General features: G+C 35.4%; 1 protein-coding gene across 3 annotated transcripts in view; it reads right to left on the bottom strand.

Annotated features, from left to right (window-relative positions):
- Positions 1 to 6,290: 6,290 nt before the first annotated feature.
- Positions 6,291 to 22,113, bottom strand: part of LOC132561591 (transmembrane and coiled-coil domains protein 1-like) — a 75,754-nt gene continuing 59,931 nt past the window's right edge. For all 3 annotated transcript variants that reach the window (XM_060226290.1, XM_060226288.1, XM_060226289.1), the window contains 7 exons: positions 20,328 to 20,360; positions 19,530 to 19,609; positions 15,680 to 15,743; positions 11,096 to 11,321; positions 9,167 to 9,388; positions 8,780 to 8,958; positions 6,291 to 8,085 (listed from right to left, as the gene is read on the bottom strand). In XM_060226290.1, coding sequence (XP_060082273.1) covers positions 7,959 to 8,085; positions 8,780 to 8,958; positions 9,167 to 9,388; positions 11,096 to 11,321; positions 15,680 to 15,743; positions 19,530 to 19,609; positions 20,328 to 20,360 — 931 coding nt within the window. In that variant the 3' untranslated portion in view covers positions 6,291 to 7,958. The remainder of the gene's footprint in view (positions 8,086 to 8,779; positions 8,959 to 9,166; positions 9,389 to 11,095; positions 11,322 to 15,679; positions 15,744 to 19,529; positions 19,610 to 20,327; positions 20,361 to 22,113) is intronic.

Here is a 22,113-nt window from a genome sequence, read left to right as displayed (position 1 = left end):
CATTTTGAAGTTTTGAGGAGGCAAAATAGCAACATTTGATCACTTTCTTTTCCTTGACATCCCCACCGATTGTCAATTCAGTGGTACCTGTCAAACTAGAGAAGTTTTAAATGTGTTTTTCAAGATGGCGGCCATATTGGATATTTGACCGTCCTGAAAATCATTTGATGCAAGTTTGAGCTGAATCCTAGGGTAAACCTTTAAAGTTTTAAACGTGAAAAGTAGATTGACAGACTCTTTAATTGATGCCAAGCCAGTCTTTTAGAAGGCGTTCAAATAGTTGAAATATATTAATTTCTGTGATTTCGGAACATTTTCCTCAGGTTGGTTATGCCGATAGAATAGAAGTTCCTATAACACAACCAGTAGACTACTAGAGTGTCACCAGTGTGAAGCGTGCTAAAACTGACATACGTAGTTTGTGAGGAAGGTCAGGAATCGTACTGTACTGTGATCATATGCACATGAAGTAAGACGAAATGGTAAAAGGATTACAAGAAAAAAGTTAAAGAGAAAATACCAGATGATAACAAGGTCATATAGTCGATTCGATTATGCTTTGTTAACGCTGGTAGCTCATCAAAATTACACCAAGAAAATAAGATCGCTTAATCACAATATAGTCACCAGTATACCACTGCAGTGATGTACACCAATGATCCACAAAGAAGGGAACTCGCTACCAAATATATGACCTTGGTAGGGAAATCAGAACCCCATATCAAACACTTGATAACACTGAAGAAAAGTATGTCCACGGTATTTATATAAGAAAGATCAGGAATTCATTTCACACGATGTCATTTCTCTTTTCGCCAACAAACCCAGTGACAAAACACATTAGGAGCCGCTTAGAGCAAGACAAGTTATGGCGGAAGAGCACAAACCTTCATATCAAGTGCATCATTGTGGTACTAGAATTTGTTCTCGCCAGATGTTTTGTTTGCTAAGGTATGGTACCAGCAACAATTTGACACAGTGTCTCCGATTGCGACATTTATTAATTGAGTTCTCGGAGAAATGGGTCCCCACAAAATGTTAGCCTAGTCTGGAAATGATATGTCGATGACATTGGAAATAGTAAAGAAAGATTACAGGATTTAACTGTGTATATCAGTACCGTGGATACCACCACCAACACCAAATTCACCTGTTAGGAGGAAATCTACGGCAGTATGCCATTCCTTGACACACTTATAGTAAAGAAAGATGACGGTACTATCAAAGTATCTATAGGAATAAGGCGCACAAGGACCGATACCTCAACTTCTGATCGCACCGCCACTTACACCAGACGTAGGTAGTGGAACGGAATTTACTCCGCAGACATGAAATGGTCAAAAAGAACAAGACAAGAAGCAAGAACAAAATCACATCCATACAGCCATGATTACATATGGAAACCTTGATTCGAAGTTGCCAACGAACTTGTTGAAAGCATGGAAAAGTCACAATAGACGAAACATCAAGGAAAAGAACAAAATGAAAGAACAGGAACATCCCTTACATCAGAAACCATTCAAATGATTTCCCGTGGTCATGGTATTGCAACAGCCATGAAACATAACAAAACTATCCGGAATGTCCTAGTCCATCCAAAGAATAAAACACCTAAAGGAACGCCGCAAATGCATATAAAAATCTGATGTCATAACTCCGACTCATTGTAAATTGGAGAAACGGACAAAAAATATCAAATCAGAGCAAACGCATTCTCAGTCCAAGACTAATAAATCGGCTGCACATACAGAGCATTCTACACAGCAAAATCATAACATTGAGTTCGAAAATCCCCGTATAGCCAACAGGGAAAATAACATATGCAGGTAGCTGGTCGAGCATATTATCTGAGTACTGCAGCGGGCAGTACTAAACTGAGGGAGGAGGAGGCCAGACCCCACACATCTATGAGCTTGTACAAAAGAAGCACAATGTGAACAACACCATTTAATACAAATTTCTGTATGAAAAAGTAGAACCAAACACGCAATTAATCTACATAATATAGATGTTTCATCCTTCTAAGACTCATCAGCAGTGCTAAGGTCCTAAGCGTACCATTTTGAGTTTTACACTGGCTATTTATCTTATGAAGATGGTATGTAGTACTGGTTGTGTATATAACATGAATTAATTTCTAAAATTAGTTTAAAATTTAGAAATTTAATTGCAAATAAGAAGGGATGACATCATGCATATCTTCAAAAGTTACGTTTTCATTCGGTGGGGCGGGGTTTTCATCCGGTGGGGCGAGGTTTTCATCCGGTAGGGCGGGGTTTTCATCCGGTGGGCCCCGCCCCCTGACTTCAGTAACTGGTGGAGAAGGGACAACAGCATTGAACTGCATCCGCTCTGCCATTCAATGCGTCAGATGAACGGGTAAAAAACTGATGCCAGACCAGAAACAGAAAGGGCGATCACCAGGACTTAAAGACAAGACAAAGTCAACATAAAATTGCATTGTTTAATCTCATATTGCACTAACCATAGAAATGGCGGCATTCATCTCCAGGCAAGTAAATCCCACAAGTAACTAAGGTAAAACGTTTACGTGCTAACATCAACTTACATTAAAAATCTAAAATAATTTGCTTTTTTGGACACAAATATATTTACAACAATATTGGTTTATTTTGAATTATCCACACAAAGCATTTCTTTTTTTTAATCACCATGCATTTGATGCACTTTTATCTATCATAAACTAGTGTTAACAACTTGTTTACAAAATTGTAATAAAACGCCATGTGTTGTCTGTATTAACTAGTGGAAGTATGTATTGTTGTTCTTTCTATGAAGATCTTGCAACTCGCGAGGTCTCTTGTGTCTCCTAATTGTGATCTGATCACAGGACCGAAGTTACAACAAATGTTTTACCTATTTGTAGACAATTCTTTGCAATCATTCACTGTCAGAAAATGACTAATATGATTTGAGTCATAAAGTTTTTTGTCAATATCACTAATGCCCAAAACACATAAAAAGCTGTTTCCGAAAGAAACATTTGTCAAAGTGATTTGATCAGCTCATTTTCATGAAAAGGAAATGCTCTAGAAACCTAATGAATGTCAAAATAAATTAACACGCAGTGATTGTAACTGGCTGTTCGACCATAAATTAACGTGTGGCTATGCTTAATGAAGTGGTTGGACGTTTTCTTATTACAACTTTCTTACTTTTAGTTTCTGACATGGGAAAAACAACAACTTGGTTGAATGATAAAACAGTGTTTGTTATAATCAAATCATTTTACACATTTTAAGAAAGTTAAATATATTGAGGAGACTTTGTTCAATATCATCAGCGCAACAGTCATGTTCAAACTGCATTGAACATGTTCTATTGACCAGTAGTTAAGTATGAATGCGTAAATAGCTTTACGTTTGACAGATGCTTGTGTTGAAATGAAAGTGCCAAACCTTTAACATTAAAATCATTATCCAACACTTTAGATCTACCAACCCTTTGTTCTTACATACAGATGACAGGTCATGATGAAGCTCAAAAAGTAATGTGTTTCAAGTTACCTTATTGGAAACAAAATGGGAAGGTATGTATTTATATATATATATTTCTATATAGATTATAACGCAAACAGTTTTCAGGAAAGCTGACAGCTTAGGTACAAAAAGGAGGGTCAATAATAAAACCGATCTTTGTTGCTTTCAGGTAAGACTGAGTTTTATTATAATTTTTTCTGTCTATAGAAGCTGTCATAAAAGAGATTCCATAAATCGGAATAAGTTGTGTTAAGAGTTTTCGTAGCTTATTGAACAGCTTTTGTAATGGTCATCAATAGGAATGATAAATAAGCCTAACCAATTGATGTAAAACTAAGCCTCCTGAAACATTACCTGTAAAAGTGAGAGATACACAATGTCTTATCCATTTTGTGTTAAAATATATAATTATTAGTTACATATCCAAAAATAGTGCCAAACCCCTTTAATAATCAGAAAAAGCAGAAGTATGTGTTATCAAGTTATATAGCTAAAGAAAGATCTAAACATTTACAAAAATCGTTTTGGTTCATTTATCTTTAATTTGATAAACGGAGTACTGTTTTGTCTGATTAAGTCATGGTCTAAAGAAATCTTGAATAAAAAGCAAAACTACCGTTAATCTTTCCTTTAGACAAAAAAAAAAAAGAAAGAAAAAGATTAACATTTTCGATAATAATGAAAGAGCTTTTGAAATAAATGCACAATAGAGAATAATACTTCCTTTGTTTTTAAAATTTTTTAAAAAATGAAAATTTAAAATTAGTAGATGTAAAAACACAATGTGGTAGCCACTCAAACTATGCAGAGATCAGCTTACCCTGCATTAAATATAAAGTTACTGTTAGTGTTGGACTCCAATAGCAAAATGGACATGTTAGGGAACATGTTATCTAAAGTAAAGTCAATAAATGAAAATGAAGTTGAAAATGTGACTACTAATCTCTTCATGTGATTTTGACATGGCAAGCTCATACATACACATACTTTAAGATCAAACATTGGTATACATATGTATACGTAAAACTGGGATACTTTACGACTCACAGATATGCTCCCTTACTTCACAGCTGTTTAGTCTAGTTATCTTTAACAAGTTCAAAGTCATAAAATCCTTATCAATTTTTGCATTAACATATTTTGAAAATAATCTGTGCATGGCATTTCATGGATTTTCACCTTTAAAAATACTGTATGTTGAAAATTAGTGATATCCATAAATTAAGCTAACAATGCTTTCCTAAACTGGGTCAATATTTGAGCTATTTTATCTAAGTCTATATGGAAGTATTAAAGCTATATTTAATACCCAACGATCAAACTGTCATAGCATCTTCAAACTAAATTTGATGACAAAATTTATTATTGTGATTTTTCCCCTTTTCATGAGTATAAACTGAGAATTTTTTCATTGTTATGTGTTATTCAGTAAAATTGTACGAACTCTTAATCTCACATAAAATCCTATAAAGGTAGGATGAATGTTTCTGGTATTTTTAAATAATTGTTATCAATTCTACAGCGTATTGTTTGATAAAAAGGTAGAAAACACAAAGAATTCAAGGGGGGTTTGAACAGCATTACATTGCAAACATTAAAATCAGGATCTCTATTAACTGAACAAATATCAGGAATCCAGTAAGGAATGGGACTAACGAATAATATTGCGTACTGAAAACAGTATCAAATATATTGAAATTATTGTCCTTGGAAGCTTTAAATATTTCAAAACATCAATATAACTTACAAACATTTGAAATCAAATTTCAAATATCTTTGAATTAACCAAACTTCATTCACGAAAAGCACATTCGAAATCCAAATATACGAAAAAATAATGTTGTTACATTATGTTAGCTATCAATATCATTGTTACACCAACCTTTCCAAAACGTATTCCCACTCCTACACATTGTCAGTATCAATACTTTAACACGTTACATGTACTACACATATTTTGGCATATTCAATAAAACGGAAACATTTCACTCAACAGGCGCTCAGCTACAACCAGTATCTTACTGTAAACCCGATATTGTGGTAAGTTATTCAATATAACATGCATTTGAGTATGACAAAGTTTACCAAGTAAGCTTAATTTATGTGATCAAGTGACTCTGCAAGTTCTGTTACGTTCCTAGAACGGGAGATCAGGAAACAAAAGGGTTTTTTTGGGTTTTTTTTTTTTTTTTTTTTTACAATTTACAGTATTCAGATAAATTATATTCTTAAGAAAAAAAAGATAATATATGTATGTCATTTGTGAAGACAAATTCCATTTTTTTTTTTTTTACATCAAAATGACCAAACAGTTGTGCCTCAACAAATTTGAAAAAAAAAACTGACTTTCTGTGTGAAGAAATACATGTAGATTACCAATGTAATCTAACCTCAATTCTTTTTCTATAGGATAAAACAGCTTGTCAACAGCTTCATATAAGAAAATTCATAGTTAGGTTGATCAAATAATTAAAACTTTACACAAATTTTGATAAAATGACATGTTTTCCACCAATTTCAAATTGCATCAAATCTTTTGGGACAAAAACTTTTTAGCTCGACATCGGCAAGTCCTGACATTGATACAGAATATCCTTCATTTTCAATGTACCTATCAAGTGTTTAAGTTTTTACAGTATTACAAACATAAGACTATAACTTAAAAAGCAAATTCATTACATAATATTAATTTACATAGCTAATTAAATTTTATCATTTAATTATTAACTCATTTTGAAGGAAAAGTATTGCACTTGATATTTTAATATTCATTCAATTTACACTTGAGTTTAGAAGTAAAGATGTATTTCAAAAAAAGTGTCAGACAAGATTTCCCAAAATAATGCTATTTGTTTTAAATAACATTCAAGAAATATCATTCTTTTGTTGACATAAGCAAAACCCAATTTTAACAATGTAAAAATTGTCAGAAATTTATCAAGTGTATCAAATATAACTTATAAGCAGTAATTTTTTTAACACCATACAAAATATGGCAATTGTAAAATTTCCTCTCTGATGTAATACATCTTGGTAAACCATTAGAATTGCAAGACCCATAAGGAAGTTATTGAGGAGTATAGGATTCCATGAAAATAGGACAAGTATTACATCATGAATGCTGGTTTCACAACAATCATAAAAAATAATATGCTAAATTATCTTTTTTCTTAAATTCACTTAGTTAACAAATACTTGATATGCAAATTTGTCAAAGAATTATAGAACCCTACACAGTCCAGGACAAAGGGGAATGCCACTAATACTTTATCATAAAAGATACCACTGGACCCCACATGAAAAAATTCTACACCAAAAAAAAAAGGAAAATAGAAAAACTGGGAAAGAGACTATCTTAAAATGTACTCCGCTGAAACTTCATTCATACATGTACATGAAAACACAAATTAGTGACAGGCTAATCCAAAAGGGGATTGATAACTATGTTAAGTTAAGCATACTCAACTTTAATATTGTGTGTTGGAGTTTTTTGAAGGAAAGTGTGAACATCTTTTGGGAATGAGATATTGGACTCCTTCAAATATTAAGATTTTTTCATATATCGTGTACCACATTTATCACAGAAAAAGACACACATTTAAAAATACTTGTATAACACTTGTTCTTACCATCTATCAACGTTGTATCACGGGGACATGCAATGCATGTGGAAAATTTAATATTAGTAAGATACAATTCTATAACAAAGCAATTCATTAACATATCAATAACCCTGCTTGGCAAGGGACATAACTCTCATTTCCAAACGAAATAATCCCTTATACTAATCCACAGTGCTAGCTTTTACTTTGTAATCAATAGTTGATTACTGGACTACTATTTTAATTGCCTTCACCTCACAACCTTACAAATCTCTAGTCACAAAGTAAATCTGGGGTTTACTTCTTGTGACGAATGGAACAGAACATCTCGCCATTCTGCCTACACAAAACAACCATCAAGTCATCCGTTTTATGTGCAAGGTATCTCCAATAAACTAATCGTAACCTTTTTTACAATCCAATATTCCAAATGTCCAATTTGAAAACCAATATCATCCCATTTAGGATATCACTTTTGCGAAAACCTCAAACCAGTAACACGCACACAGGAAATTCTGTAACAGAATAATTTTGTGTGAAATTCCAGATGAAAACACCTTTGAAATATCAAGTCGTGAAAACATAGTTTTATACATACAGTGTCTTTCAGCACAAGGATGTATACATTTATTGAAATTTAGATCTAATTCCATATCTTCTGGCAAGAATTCATCACATCTAACACAAGCATCAACACTTTCTACAGAGGAGAACTGACAACATTCTGGTTATTGCGCCGAATAGTGTTAAACGTTATAGTCGCTTTTACACGATCGACAGTCATCCAATCAAAAATACTGATTGGTTTTCAGTATATGAAATGGAAGGTCCAGCTTAAGACCACACTGTCTTCCTGTTATCGTCGTGGTAACAAATCCACAACATAATTCCAAATGTTACATACAGTCGTTGATATCGTTCCCCAGTTCTGGCCCACTAACACAAGGGCAAATATCAAAACTACAGTACTGAGAATCCTTGCTCTGTAAGAAAAAAAAATAAAAATTACTAAAAATACATACAATTATCTCTCTATGGTATATAATGTATGCCTTGATATTAAAATTGTCTCCCATGATCTAATTTGATTTACATTAAAATTTAACGATTCCTTTTTCTGTAATAGCTAACATTTATATCCAGCATTAAGCCGATGATAAGTACCTACATCCATTGATGTTCAGTACAATTAACATCAGACATACATTTAATTAACCAAATCTTGGCCTTGTGGGCAGAATTTCTGTATTTTTTAGTCAAATACCTACATATAATATCATTTGGACAAAAAACCTACAGCACCTTGTAATACAAGTCTAGAATCAAGATACAGCAGAGCAAATAAACCAAACTACATCATACAGCTCCTTCAGCCTTATAGGACTTGACAGGGCCAGACTTTGTGAAACTTGGAAGGCTACTGTGGAATATTTACATCCAAAGTGATCGAAAGAAAAGTCCAAATCGAAATGGGGAGGTGCATTAGCACTATAGATAAATAAATTTCAAAATTTTAATTTGTTTGTAATATAATAATGTATTGTACTGACAGTTGTCTCCGTATCTTCCTTTTGTTCATATTTTGCCCCACTTTTATTGAATTTGAGTTTGGATTATGATTACACAGACATATTGGTAGTTTCTTGTTTTTTTTTTTTATCTAAAAACAAATCTTACCTGGTCGTGAGGAAAGGAGCAACAAGATTGGCAGCTGTAGATACGAAGACTAGAACCACGGCTAGAAGAGCTAATACTACGTTGATTAACTTAGTAAGCAAAGTTCGAAATGTCACATTGTCAACCATCTCCATAGAGATTATCTGCTGTTGCTGCTGTTGAAGTTCCATTTTTGATACCTGTGATAGGAGATAACACAACAGGACATGACACTCCTTCCAATCAAGTGAAAACAACAAATAAATAAATTTGTTATCATTTCATTTTGACTATCTATAAAACACATATTGCATATTCAACCAATCAATGATCCCGTGAATTCCTTTTCTTCAAAAATTCTGATATGAGTGATAAAACAGAATTTTTAAAGAGCCTATTAATACTCACTCTTGTTTGACAGTTTTCTAATGACTCGTGAAGATCACCCGTCCGTTCATCGAGTCGATACTCTATCTTCTCCTCCATACTGCTGATATCCTGACGTAGATTCGTAACCTCGTTTTGGTGAAGTTCTGTCATGTCGTTGATCTGCTCCTCCAGTCGTTCCACCCGATAGCGCTCCTCCTCCAGGAATGTCTTCACGAGACTGAGGTCAGATTGGGTTGTTACCTATCATTACAAATACAAAATGCTTTTGAAGTCTCTACATGTTTTTTACTGGACGTTACCACTTCAGAAGAAAAATCAAAAATGTTCCGAGTAAGAGTTTTCTTCTTTTTTTTAGTGTTTTTTTTATATAAATTAATGTCAAAAAGGCATAATAATCACCCTGTACACTTCAAACCTGGCCTACGGGCACAGAACTTCTACTTCAAACCTGGCCTACGGGCACAGAACTTCTACTTCAAACCTGGCCTACGGGCACAGAACTTCTAATTCAAACCTGGCCTACGGGCACAGAACTTCTACTTCAAACCTGGCCTACGGGCACAGAACTTCTACTTCAAACCTGGCCTACGGGCACAGAACTTCTACTTCAAACCTGGCCTACGGGCACAGAACTTCTACTTCAAACCTGGCCTACGGGCACAGAACTTCTACTTCAAACCTGGCCTACGGGCACAGAACTTCTACTTCAAACCTGGCCTACGGGCACAGAACTTCTAATTCAAACCTGGCCTACGGGCACAGAACTTCTAATTCAAACCTGGCCTACGGGCACAGAACTTCTAATTCAAACCTGGCCTACGGGCACAGAACTTCTACTTCAAACCTGGCCTACGGGCACAGAACTTCTACTTCAAACCTGGCCTACGGGCACAGAACTTCTAATTCAAACCTGGTCTACGGGCACAGAACTTCTAATTCAAACCTGGCCTACGGGCACAGAACTTCTACTTCAAACCTGGCCTACGGGCACAGAACTTCTACTTCAAACCTGGTCTACGGGCACAGAACTTCTACTTCAAACCTGGCCTACGGGCACAGAACTTCTACTTCAAACCTGGCCTACGGGCACAGAACTTCTACTTCAAACCTGGCCTACGGGCACAGAACTTCTACTTCAAACCTGGCCTTCAGGCACAGAACTTCTACTTCAAACCTGGCCTACAGGCAAAGAACTTCTACTTCAAACCTGGCCTACGGGCACAGAACTTCTACTTCAAACCTGGCCTACGGGCACAGAACTTCTACTTCAAACCTGGCCTACGGGCAAAGAACTTCTACTTCAAACCTGGCCTACGGGCACAGAACTTCTACTTCAAACCTGGCCTACGGGCACAGAACTTCTACTTCAAACCTGGCCTACGGGCACAGAACTTCTACTTCAAACCTGGCCTACAGGCACAGAACTTCTACTTCAAACCTGGCCTACGGGCACAGAACTTCTACTTCAAACCTGGCCTTCAGGCAAAGAACTTCTACTTCAAACCTGGCCTACTGGCACAGAACTTCTACTTCAAACCTGGCCTACGGGCACAGAACTTCTACTTCAAACCTGGCCTACGGGCACAGAACTTCTACTTCAAACCTGGCCTACGGGCACAGAACTTCTACTTCAAACCTGGCCTTCAGGCAAAGAACTTCTACTTCAAACCTGGCCTACAGGCACAGAACTTCTACTTCAAACATGGCCTATAGGCACATAACTTCTACTTCAAACCTAGCCTACAGGCACAGAACTTCTACTACAAACCTGGCCTACAGGCACAGAACTTCTACTTCAAACATGGCCTACAGGCACAGAACTTCTACTTCAAACCTACAGGCAAATATCATCTTGTACCTCAAAACCCTCCAAGCATCCATCCCCCAAAACTTAGAACCCTGTACACTGCAAATCTAACCTGGAGGCATCAAACCTCTGAAACTCACCCTGTACATTTCAAACTCTTTTAGCAGACACTGTATAGTTTCCTGCATTTGTGCATTGCTGTCTCGAAGTTCCTTCATCTCCATGACAACAGGGTCAAGGCTAGCCTGTGTGAGGATCGGAAGTTGTTGTGATGTATTCTGGGATACTGAAGGAGGACTGCTATGAGCTCCAAATCCTGATCCAGAAGTTATACTGCTATTATCATCATCGGACCCGTATTTAAAACTGTAACAACAATAAAATGAAAAGTTATAAAAAAAAGTTATAAAAGAAAAAGAAAAAAAAAAAAAAAAAAAAATTAAAACCCTGTCCACTTTGTTAGTATAATAAAGCTGAAACAGAACCACATACACAAATACTGCATCTCCACAACTTCAATTGCTGTTTGTTTTCTTTTCTTCCACATAACCTAAACAGAGGCAATAAAATCTTGGCCTTGAACAGTGATGAGTAAAAGAAATTATTCCTATTAAAAATTTTTCAAATGATATCAGCATGACTTCGCAAGTGAAATGGTTTCAAATCAATTCAAATCAAAGTTTTTAAATGGTGGAATGTCATCATATTCCTTCAATCAAATTTTGATAACGCTTGCAACTCAATCAATTCTGTAAATAATGTTATCCTCAAAGTACAAGAAAGCATTCTGCTGGTGTAGATTTACAAATAGGTGATAAGATTAAGTATTGTGCTGTGTGAAAACATGGTAAGATGGTCAAATATACACAGTATTTAACAAGCTCATGTAAATACAATGATTTTATTAAACTGTGTCTGAAACTATCGTGCCTAGTGTTGACAGAGGCCTCAACTTCCTGATGTATACATTCATTCCTGTATCAATATCCCCCCTCTTCCCTATTTGAACAAAATCTCATATATCATATATTCTATCAGAATGATGGAATTTCACAGCAAAATACACATCTGAAATGTCGTTCATTAAGATTTCATGAGAAACAAAATCCATGGTACTACAACTGACATTCTGTTTAAATGTTACATATTATGAAAAGTTTAAAAGCTGTTATTACTAAGGGACATAACTCTATCAGAAATTAAAATCTTAGTGGCTCTTCCAAAAAACTGTTTGCTCCTATGTCATTAATTTCTACAATTAGGATTTTGATGTTAGATTACTCCCATCACCTTGAAAATTCAGTATTACAGGTAATGAGATACATAACTCTTTGTACACAGAGATTTTTTAGTTATTTTCCACGCACATTTAATATCATGACCATTTTAATAATGTTGATTTTTTCCAGCAGGTTTAAACCCTCAAATTTTATTAGTATCTTTTAAATAACTTCACTAAAGGATCTTGATTACAAAAAAGCATGAAGTTTAGTGATTAAACTTTAAATAATCAAAATTATAAATCACAGTCGACCAGCTAATCTTAACACTGAGTCAGATAAAAAATGACACTGAACTAAATTTGAACCCAGACACAGATAGACACAAAGACACTTAGTTAATGAATCTTAGACAATCACAAACACACACACATATTGAGCAATTGACTCTTAGACAATAACATACAAAGACACTGAGGTAATGACTAAGTTAATCACAAACAAAGACATTGAGTTATCAACCCTTAGACAATTACACACAAAGACATTGAGCTAATGACCCCTAGGCAATCACACAAAAAGACATTGAGCTAATGACCTGTAGACAATCACCATGGCATTGAGCTAATGACCTGTAGACAATTACCAAGGCATTGAGCTAATGACCTGTAGACAAATACACACAAAGACATTGAGCTAATGACCTGTAGACAATCACCATGGCATAGAGCTAATGACCTGTAGACAATCACCATGGCATAGAGCTAATGACCTGTAGACAATCACCAAGGCATTTAGCTAATGACCTGTAGACTATCACCAAGACATTGAGCTAATGACCTGTAGACAATCACCAAGGCATTGAGCTAATGACCTGTAGACAATCACCAAGGCATTTAGCTAATGACCTGTAGACTATCACCAAGACATTGAGCTAATGACCTGTAGACAATCACCAAGGCATTGAGCTAATGACCTGTAGACTATCACCAAGACATTGAGCTAATGACCTGTAGACAATCACCAAGGCATTGAGCTAATGACCTGTAGACAAATACACACAAAGACATTGAGCTAATGACCCCTAGACAATCACACACAAAGACATTGAGCTAATGACCTGTAGACAATCAAAGCATTGAGCTAATGACCGGTAGACAACGATCAAGGCATTGAGCTAATGACCTGTAGACAAATACACACAAAGACATTGAGCTAATGACTCCTAGACAATGACACAAAAAGACATTGAGCTAATGACCTGTAGACAATCAAGGCATTGAGCTAATATCCCCTAACCAATGACCAAGGCATTGAGCTAATGACCCCTAGACAATCACCAAGACATTGTGCTAATGACCTGTAGACGATGACCAAGGCATTGCGCTAATGACTCGTCGAAAATCACCAAGGCATTGAGCTAATGACCTGTAGACAATCACAAACAAATACACAGCTATTAACCCATGTACAATGGTCAGACAGACAACACACAAAGATTTGGAGCTAATCCTAACATATGAACATTTTGACAGACAAATGGCTTAATCTGAGATTAGGTCACAACCATGCACTAAACTTGAAAAAAAATAAACATAATTGAAATGACAATATTAAAACATTGAAACTTAATTGAAATCATTAAAGATCACTATATACAAAGGTAGATGTCAAGGCTACATTTTTCAGGTAACATTACAAGGTTAGACTTAACTGCACTTTGATTAATTTTGAAAAATACTGTTTAATCATTTATCCTGTATCCCCTTTAATGTGAAGTGGAATACACCAGTACAAATCCTGGATAATGTCAATTTGATTACATTGGGGTATAATTATATGATTAAGGTGCAATGTTACATGCTAAAGAATAGAAGTATATAAGGCTGTCTGAAAGACACAATAAAAATTGTTAGAAAGTGAAATAAATTACCGAATGGGGTTAAAAAACTGCTCTGGACATCTGAAACATATTAAATGTGTTTTGCTTTGATAAAAAGTGCACATAATTAGTTCAAAAACAGAAAGAAGATTGAATAGGAAAGTCATGAAAATAATGGAGAAAAAGATAAAATCAAATTGATGATTTTATAAAATATGGAATTCAATAATATTCTTTTAGATCTTTAAAGGCTTTGTAACAGATACTGTGCCAAATAAAAAATAACAGGTTTTACAAAATGATAACAATTTATATTTTAGATTGAATTAAAGGTCTTTTACTTCGTAATTACTACACATATTAGCCATTGCTGATGGAATGGTTGGTACAGATACAAGTTTTACAAGAATTAGATCTAGTTATAAATTTGCCTCTGTGATAAGTTGTAAAGTTACATCTAAGTAGTGATAGTCCTATTTTTCTCTATTTGTCATTGTTTGATGTGCTTCATAAAAGTGTTCAGTGTCTAAAGCATATTAACTAGTCTGTTACACAAACAACAGAACAGCAGGGATATTAAACAAACAGTAGGTAAAAAAACTGTGCATTAGTCACCAGCAAAGTAGTATTTTTAAACAAATCAAGGGAATCTATAGTCTGCTAGTATGGAAGGTATGAAATATGCTACATTTTACAACATTTAGTATAAAAGTGACTGGTATAAAATGAAATGATTCTTTAAATGTCATCCAAAGCCTTACTTAGAGCTATGTGCCACCTTAATTCATTAATTTTTTGTAACGAAATCTGTTAAAGTGATGATGTACCTTGTTTAATTTTGTTGTCCAGTATGACTTAACTGTAATAAATGGATAAGTATGGTGTACAACTCCACACTTCAATGTATTTACAATCTTTATAAAAATTCCATTTTTGGATTTGGAGTGACCCCCCTTAGACTATGCAGGACTTAAAAAACATCAACTGAGCAATTAACACGGAGTGTTAAGTGAACAAACTTCACGTCATGTGTATTTCACCTGTATCATCCAGGAGTGTTACAGGGCAAGTATATAAACTTTGTATAGTATCCTGTTATGCTGATAATCTTTTTTCTGGTGGATAATTTTCCTTCCAGCTAAAGATCAAGTAAAAAAGAACAAGTTCATGAGTGACACAAGAACCATTAATTTGTGACACTGTGCTTTGTGAGTCAGAACTGTGCAAGTATGTTAGGAGTGTATAACCTGTGATGGAGTTCCTTACAACTCAAAGCTTTACCACTGTAAAGCTGTTAACCTGTAGTCAGGTAACTATTGAGTTTTATGTGACAGACGAGGTGCTTAAATGTCATATAAGTGAGAATTGTTCAAGTAAGACATGAGCATAGGTTATCAAGCTCTGTTAGTCTCTAATCAAGCCCATAGGGTCTTAGTGCCTTTAGTCATCACGTCTGACAGCCATTAGCAAGTGAGTACTTGGCCAAAATTAAAACCAGACCAATAGAAGGCCCTTACACATGTGCCTGTGTATGGTTGGCTACAGCGATCATGCCAGGACTTGTGGCAACTCGTACAAGAGAAGATGTGGCATGCCGGGGTTGACTTTTTGATCTACAGTACCTTGCAGGCAGTGTGCTACCATGAGTTTTCTCTCCCTCTGTTGATGGGACCTCATCCATGATCTCTGTAACACCAGAAATACGGAAAACTTGCTGTATTTTACAATGTATCATAATGGATGGGATTATTGTCACATGTTTACAGAAAAATTAAACCAGGACTGCATCTTCACAGTGGAACCAGTACTGTATTTTCACAGTGGAACCAGTACTGTATTTTCACAGTGGAAACAGTGCTGTATTTTCACAGTGGAAACAGTGCTGTATTTTCACAGTGGAACCAGTACTGTATTTTCACAGTGGAACCAGTACTGTATTTTCACAGTGGAAACAGTGCTGTATTTTCACAGTGGAAACAGTGCTGTATTTTCACAGTGATAACAGGACTGTTTCTTCACAGTGGAACCAGGACTGTTCCGTCACTGTGATAACAGTACTTTTTCTTCACAGTGGAACCAGTACTGTGTGCTGTATTTTAACAGTGGAAACAGTACTGTTTCTTCACTGTGATAACAGTACTGTATTTTCACAGTGGAACCAGTACTGTATTTTCACAGTGGAAACAGTGCTGTATTTTCACAGTGGAAACAGTGCTGTATTCTCACAGTGGAACCAGTGCTGCTGTATTTTCACAGTGGAAACAGTACACAGTGATAACAGTATTTTCACAGTGGAACCAGTACTGTGATAACAGTACTTTTTCTTCACAGTGGAACCAGGACTGTTCCGTCACAGTGATAACAGTACTGTTTCTTCACAGTGGAACCAGGACTGTTCCGTCACTGTGATAACAGTACTTTTTCTTCACAGTGGAACCAGGACTGTATTTTCACTGTGGAACCAGGACTGTATTTTCACTGTGGAACCAGGACTGTATTTTCACTGTGGAACCAGGACTGTATTTTCACAGTGGAACCAGTACTGTATTTTCACAGTGGAAACAGTGCTGTATTTTCACAGTGGAAACAGTGCTGTATTTTCACAGTGGAAACAGTACTGTTTCTTCACTGTGGAACCAGTACTGCTTCTTCACAGTGGAACCAGGACTGTTTCTTCACTGTGATAACAGTGCTGTTTCTTCACTGTGATAACAGTACTGTATTTTCACAGTGGAACCAGGACTGTATTTTCACAGTGGAACCAGTACTGTATTTTCACAGTGGAAACAGTGCTGTATTTTCACAGTGGAAACAGTGCTGTATTTTCACAGTGGAAACAGTGCTGTATTTTCACAGTGGAAACAGTACATTTCTTCACTGTAGAACCAGTACTGCTTCTTCACAGTGGAACCAGGACTGTTTCTTCACTGTGATAACAGTGCTGTTTCTTCACTGTGATAACAGTGCTGTATTTTCACAGTGGAAACAGTGCTGTATTTTCACAGTGATAACAGGACTGTTTCTTCACAGTGGAACCAGGACTGTTCCGTCACTGTGATAACAGTACTTTTTCTTCACAGTGGAACCAGGACTGTATTTCACAGTGGAAACAGTACTGTACTTTCACTGTGGAACCAGGACTGTATTTTCATAGTGGAACCAGGACTGTATTTCACAGTGGAAATAGTACTGTACTTTCACAGTGGAACCAGGACTGTATTTTCATAGTGGAACCAGGACTGTATTTCACAGTGGAAACAGTATTGTATTTTCACAGTGGAACCAGTATTGTATTTTCATAGTGGAACCAGTATTGTATTTTCATAGTGGAACCAGGACTTTGACATTGACCTTTAACCTTTTGGGAAGTAGAAATGATGAGAAAAAAACATTTGATGGTACTATGATCTAACATAAGGACTATTGGTCAAACGGCCAACTTGCTTGAGATGGTTCTTCAGTTCTTTAAAATGTTTCATCAAAATAGGTCTTAAAGTGTACCCTGAGAGTAATTTTATATTTAGATATAATGTTAAGAATGCTGTAAAAATAATAATAATGAAAACCCCGTCAAAATCCGTTGCCCCAGTGTCGAGTTATTAAAGCTCAAAGTTGTCGATTTTCACCTGTCCGCCCAGACCTAATCAGCCGAATCGTCATTTCCGCGGAATCGAGGCTCTTCTACTCGTGACATCATAAGTTCAACAGAAATGGCAGTCAACATGACTGACAGTGACAATGACACCGCAACTGAGAGCGATTTGAGCATGAGTTTTGAGGAGTCTGATTATGGTGTGAATGATATGTCTGAAGACGGAATCCAGCCCTACCGATTTGAAATGGAATTACAAGACGATGTATCCAGTGAGGAGGAAAATGACCCTTCGAAAAGTGACGATCGCTTGGGCAACATAGATTGGCACGTACTTCACTGGGTCTCACCAGTAATCGTGATAGTAGTCGAACAGTGAATCGTCGTTTCAAAGAAACAAAATAAAATTGGGTGTGGTTTTGGACTAATTTTACTATCTTCAAGTCTCGATCAACAATTTCTGATGTCGGGAAATCGCGTTTGTGCAAGACTATGCATACATTCACGAGGTGTCGGGAATTTTCTTACCGAAAAAAGTTTCGTCCGAGGGAAATTTTTCTTTCCAGGGAATTTTCATAGCACTATGGATACATATAGATAGGGTGTCAACAACCAATTATAACACCCTCCGCTGTGTTAATAATAAAAATTTGATGTTTTCGAAGTTTAAACAATTATTTGACTGGTTTTTACCCTAGCACTGGTACGCATCTGTTGTTTGCCGACAGGCGTGTCGCCTCACAGGTGTCACAATTGTTTTTTCCAGCCACAGAGGTGCTAATTACCTAACCTGGCACAGGTGTGATTATGAGTTTAGATGACATCTCTACACTGTGAACTGTGTTTTCAAATCAAGATTGGTGATCTTATTGTTATTTTTACGATAGCAAAATTAATAACTAAACAACATTGTCTGCTGGAAGATCTAAAAACCAAATACACCTTATACAAACAACATACACACATAACCTATTCTATAAATTCTAATAATTCTATTCTATACTATATAATAGTAGTATGAAAATTCTTGGGGTGAAAATTCCCGTGACCCATTCACGACTAGGCCTTCTCCGAGTATTAGGCGTTCACGATTACGAAGGAATAATATTCCTATGACCGCCCAAGTCATAGGCTAGCCTATCAATTTAAAATGTTTAGTTGTAGAATTAATAACAAAATATCAACCTAACAAATATACTTTTATTTAATCAACAATCAGTTTTATTTATCGACGTCATGCATCGACACCCCATCCGTGTTAGTGTTAGGACAACCATACACACCGCTTCCCTCCTCGATAGGAAGCCATTTTAGCGGATTTAAGCGCTAATTCACCGACCCCTCGTTCACTACCTTAGATATTGCGAAGATGTGAAGTACTTTCACGTAAATAAACAAAGAAATTACCACGGAAAATCCCAAAATAGATCACAATCACATGTAGCACAGTAAAGACAATATGGCTGCATCAACAAAAGCGTTGAACTTATGACGTCACAGGTTTGGGTGCCCGAAAACGAGGTCAACGCCTCTCAGCCAAAGGTGTGTTTTTCAGAAAAGTCGCAATTTCTCAGTAACGGAACATTCCACGGCATTCACGTTTTCGGCATAGTGTATTTTATGTGCATAACTATTTTTCAAGGTCAACATAGCTGACCTCTCAGGGTACACTTTAAAAGAATCCAAATAGAACAATGACAAGCAGTTGAACAAACGGCAGGACTTTTCAGCTATGACAGATGGACACCATAACATACGGCATATTAAAAAATATGATCAGAGCATCGTTATTTTTGCACACTTTTTATACTTCAAGATTTCACAACAATGTTTTATAGACTACTGAACTATGTAATCCTTTTAATATCAGAGTAACTTACTGAGTTCACTGATGTCGCCAGCACTTCCAAATTTGTTCTTGATGAGGTGAGCAAATTCCTTGGGTTTTGACACAATAGTACTACAAAGAAAAACAAAACAAATAAAAAATCATGTAAGTTATTTGTGAAAAAACAGAAACCACAAACGTATTCTATAACTTTTCAATAATAAACAAATAAATCATTATCAAATTCTAGCTTTACATACATGTGTAAACAAACTTGATGTGTCAGGATAATTGAAATGACATCCACTTGATGTGAAGACTTTTCATAATTCATAGTTTGTTCTATGGTACTATGTAGATAATAGTACCCTGTTTGTTTTTTTAGGTTTTATTTATATTTTTTAGGTTTTATTTATAAAGTCAGCAAATAGCCAAAGAGCTTTTTTTTTCTCTTCTTTTTCCCCCTTTGGTAAAAGAAGAGGCTTTTTCAGGTATAATGAAGAGATTTTAAATAAGTGTTTAAAATTAAGTTTTAGGCATTATAAAAATAATGATAAACCAAAACGTGTTTTTTAAAAGATTTGTTTACAAGTTGTTTAGGCAAAAAAAAATAACACACATGCAAAAAATGACTGTCTGATTATTTCAAAAATAGAGAGTTAACTAACATAACCAATATTTCCAGTTACATTTCACAATTTTGAGTAGATTCTAGACTATATCATAATAGATATTTCTTCTTACTTAATTATATCTTGAAAAATTAGGCATGTGGAAAAAACAAAATAGTGAAATATGTGTTTATCATAATATCTGATATCATAAGTAAGTTCCTCTCTATTGCACTTACTCTTTGGCACCTTTGATATTGTCCACCACGCCCCTGGAAAATATAGAGGATAAAGATTTAAATCTTTAACAATGAAATTAACAAAAAAAGTAAAATATAAAAAAATTGGTCACATAGAACATCAGAAGAGACTAATAAATATTAGTTGGATATAAACATCCACATTTCCATGCTAATTAGCATGATTATAATTAGAAATTTCTATAAATAGTAACAGTGACCTTAATCTTGGTACCCATGGGATCATGTTGCTTGACCTTAGTATTATTTTCCATAAGAAGAAGTGAAGAAGTGAGAATGATAACATGTAAACAAATAAACCTTCCTCTTCACGACCTCAAAACATGACCGTACACAAATTCTGTTTATCTGATCTGTAGATGTTTTGACCGTTAATATGACTTAACCTCAAAACAATACCAGTCTTAAAATGTGCTGCTGCAAGAACTTTCAAATTAAACTAGATAAAAGAGCCAATATGCCAATATGAAATATAGATTGTTTGGAAGAAACTGGTTTCAAACTGATATGCAGTGAAGTGTTTCATAGAATTTACATACATCACGCAAATAAAAGCAGGCGGTCATTCAAAATTTTATATCAAAGGTGAAACATTGGAAACAAAGGTAACACCAGTTTGTACTCTGGCTCACAAATAAAAAAAAATTCATCAATGAATTCTGGAGTAATCTTGTGTACAACGATTAAAACCCATATGGCAAATATTGTGACTCAAAAAAAATATCAGAGACTAAAAAAAAAAAAAAAAAATATATTAGCCATTATAGAAGTTAAACCTAACAATGTTATATTTTTCAGAAATTAAAATACAAAATGAAAAGGACAATCACAAAAGTAACCATGGGGACAACAATGAGCCGCAGTCACACATACACATTCTGGGAATTGACCTGCTACATTCTAGCAGAACATTCATAGGGGAACGTTAAGTGAAGGTGATAGTTGTATTGTCACTACATTTACACTCAACTGCTTGAAGCTGACACTTTCAGAATGTGCCTATATGACAGCTTATCTTTTGATGATATAGATCACACTGGTGGTCTATATGACAGCGTATTTTTTGATGATATAGATCACACTGGTGGTCTATATGACAGTGTATTTTTTGATGATATAGATCACACTGGTGGTCTATATGACAGCGTGTCTTTTGATGATATAGATCACACTGATGATATAGATCACACTGGTGGTCTATATGACAGTGTATCTTTTGATGATATAGATCACACTGGTGGTCTATATGACAGCGTATTTTTTGATGATATAGATCACACTGGCGGTCTATATGACAGCATATTTTTTGATGATATAGATCACACTGGTGGTCTATATGACAGCGTAGCTTTTGATGATATAGATCACACTGGTGGTCTATATGACAGCGTATTTTTTGATGATATAGATCACACTGGTGGTCTATATGACAGCGTATCTTTTGATGATATAGATCACACTGGTGGTCTATATGACAGTGTACTTTTTGATGATATAGATCACACTGGTGGTCTATATGACAGTGTATTTTTTGATGATATAGATCACACTGGTTGTAAGAATATGACGCTGATAATATGAGGTTGTGATATAGATCACACTGTAGGTCTATATGACAGTGTATCTTTTGATGATATATATCACACTGGTGGTCTATATGACAGCGTATTTTTTGATGATATAGATCACACTGGTGGTCTATATGACAGCGTATTTTTTGATGATATAGATCACACTGGTGGTCTATATGACAGCATATTTTTTG

The sequence above is a fragment of the Ylistrum balloti genome, unplaced genomic scaffold (genome assembly GCF_031769215.1).
Source record: "Ylistrum balloti isolate Yb309-2 unplaced genomic scaffold, AGI_CSIRO_Ybal_v1 Utg371236, whole genome shotgun sequence".
NCBI classification, from domain to species: Eukaryota; Metazoa; Mollusca; class Bivalvia; order Pectinida; family Pectinidae; genus Ylistrum; species Ylistrum balloti.
The sequence above is the reverse complement of the archived record's forward strand: the minus strand, read 5'-3'. Positions and strand labels throughout refer to the sequence as shown.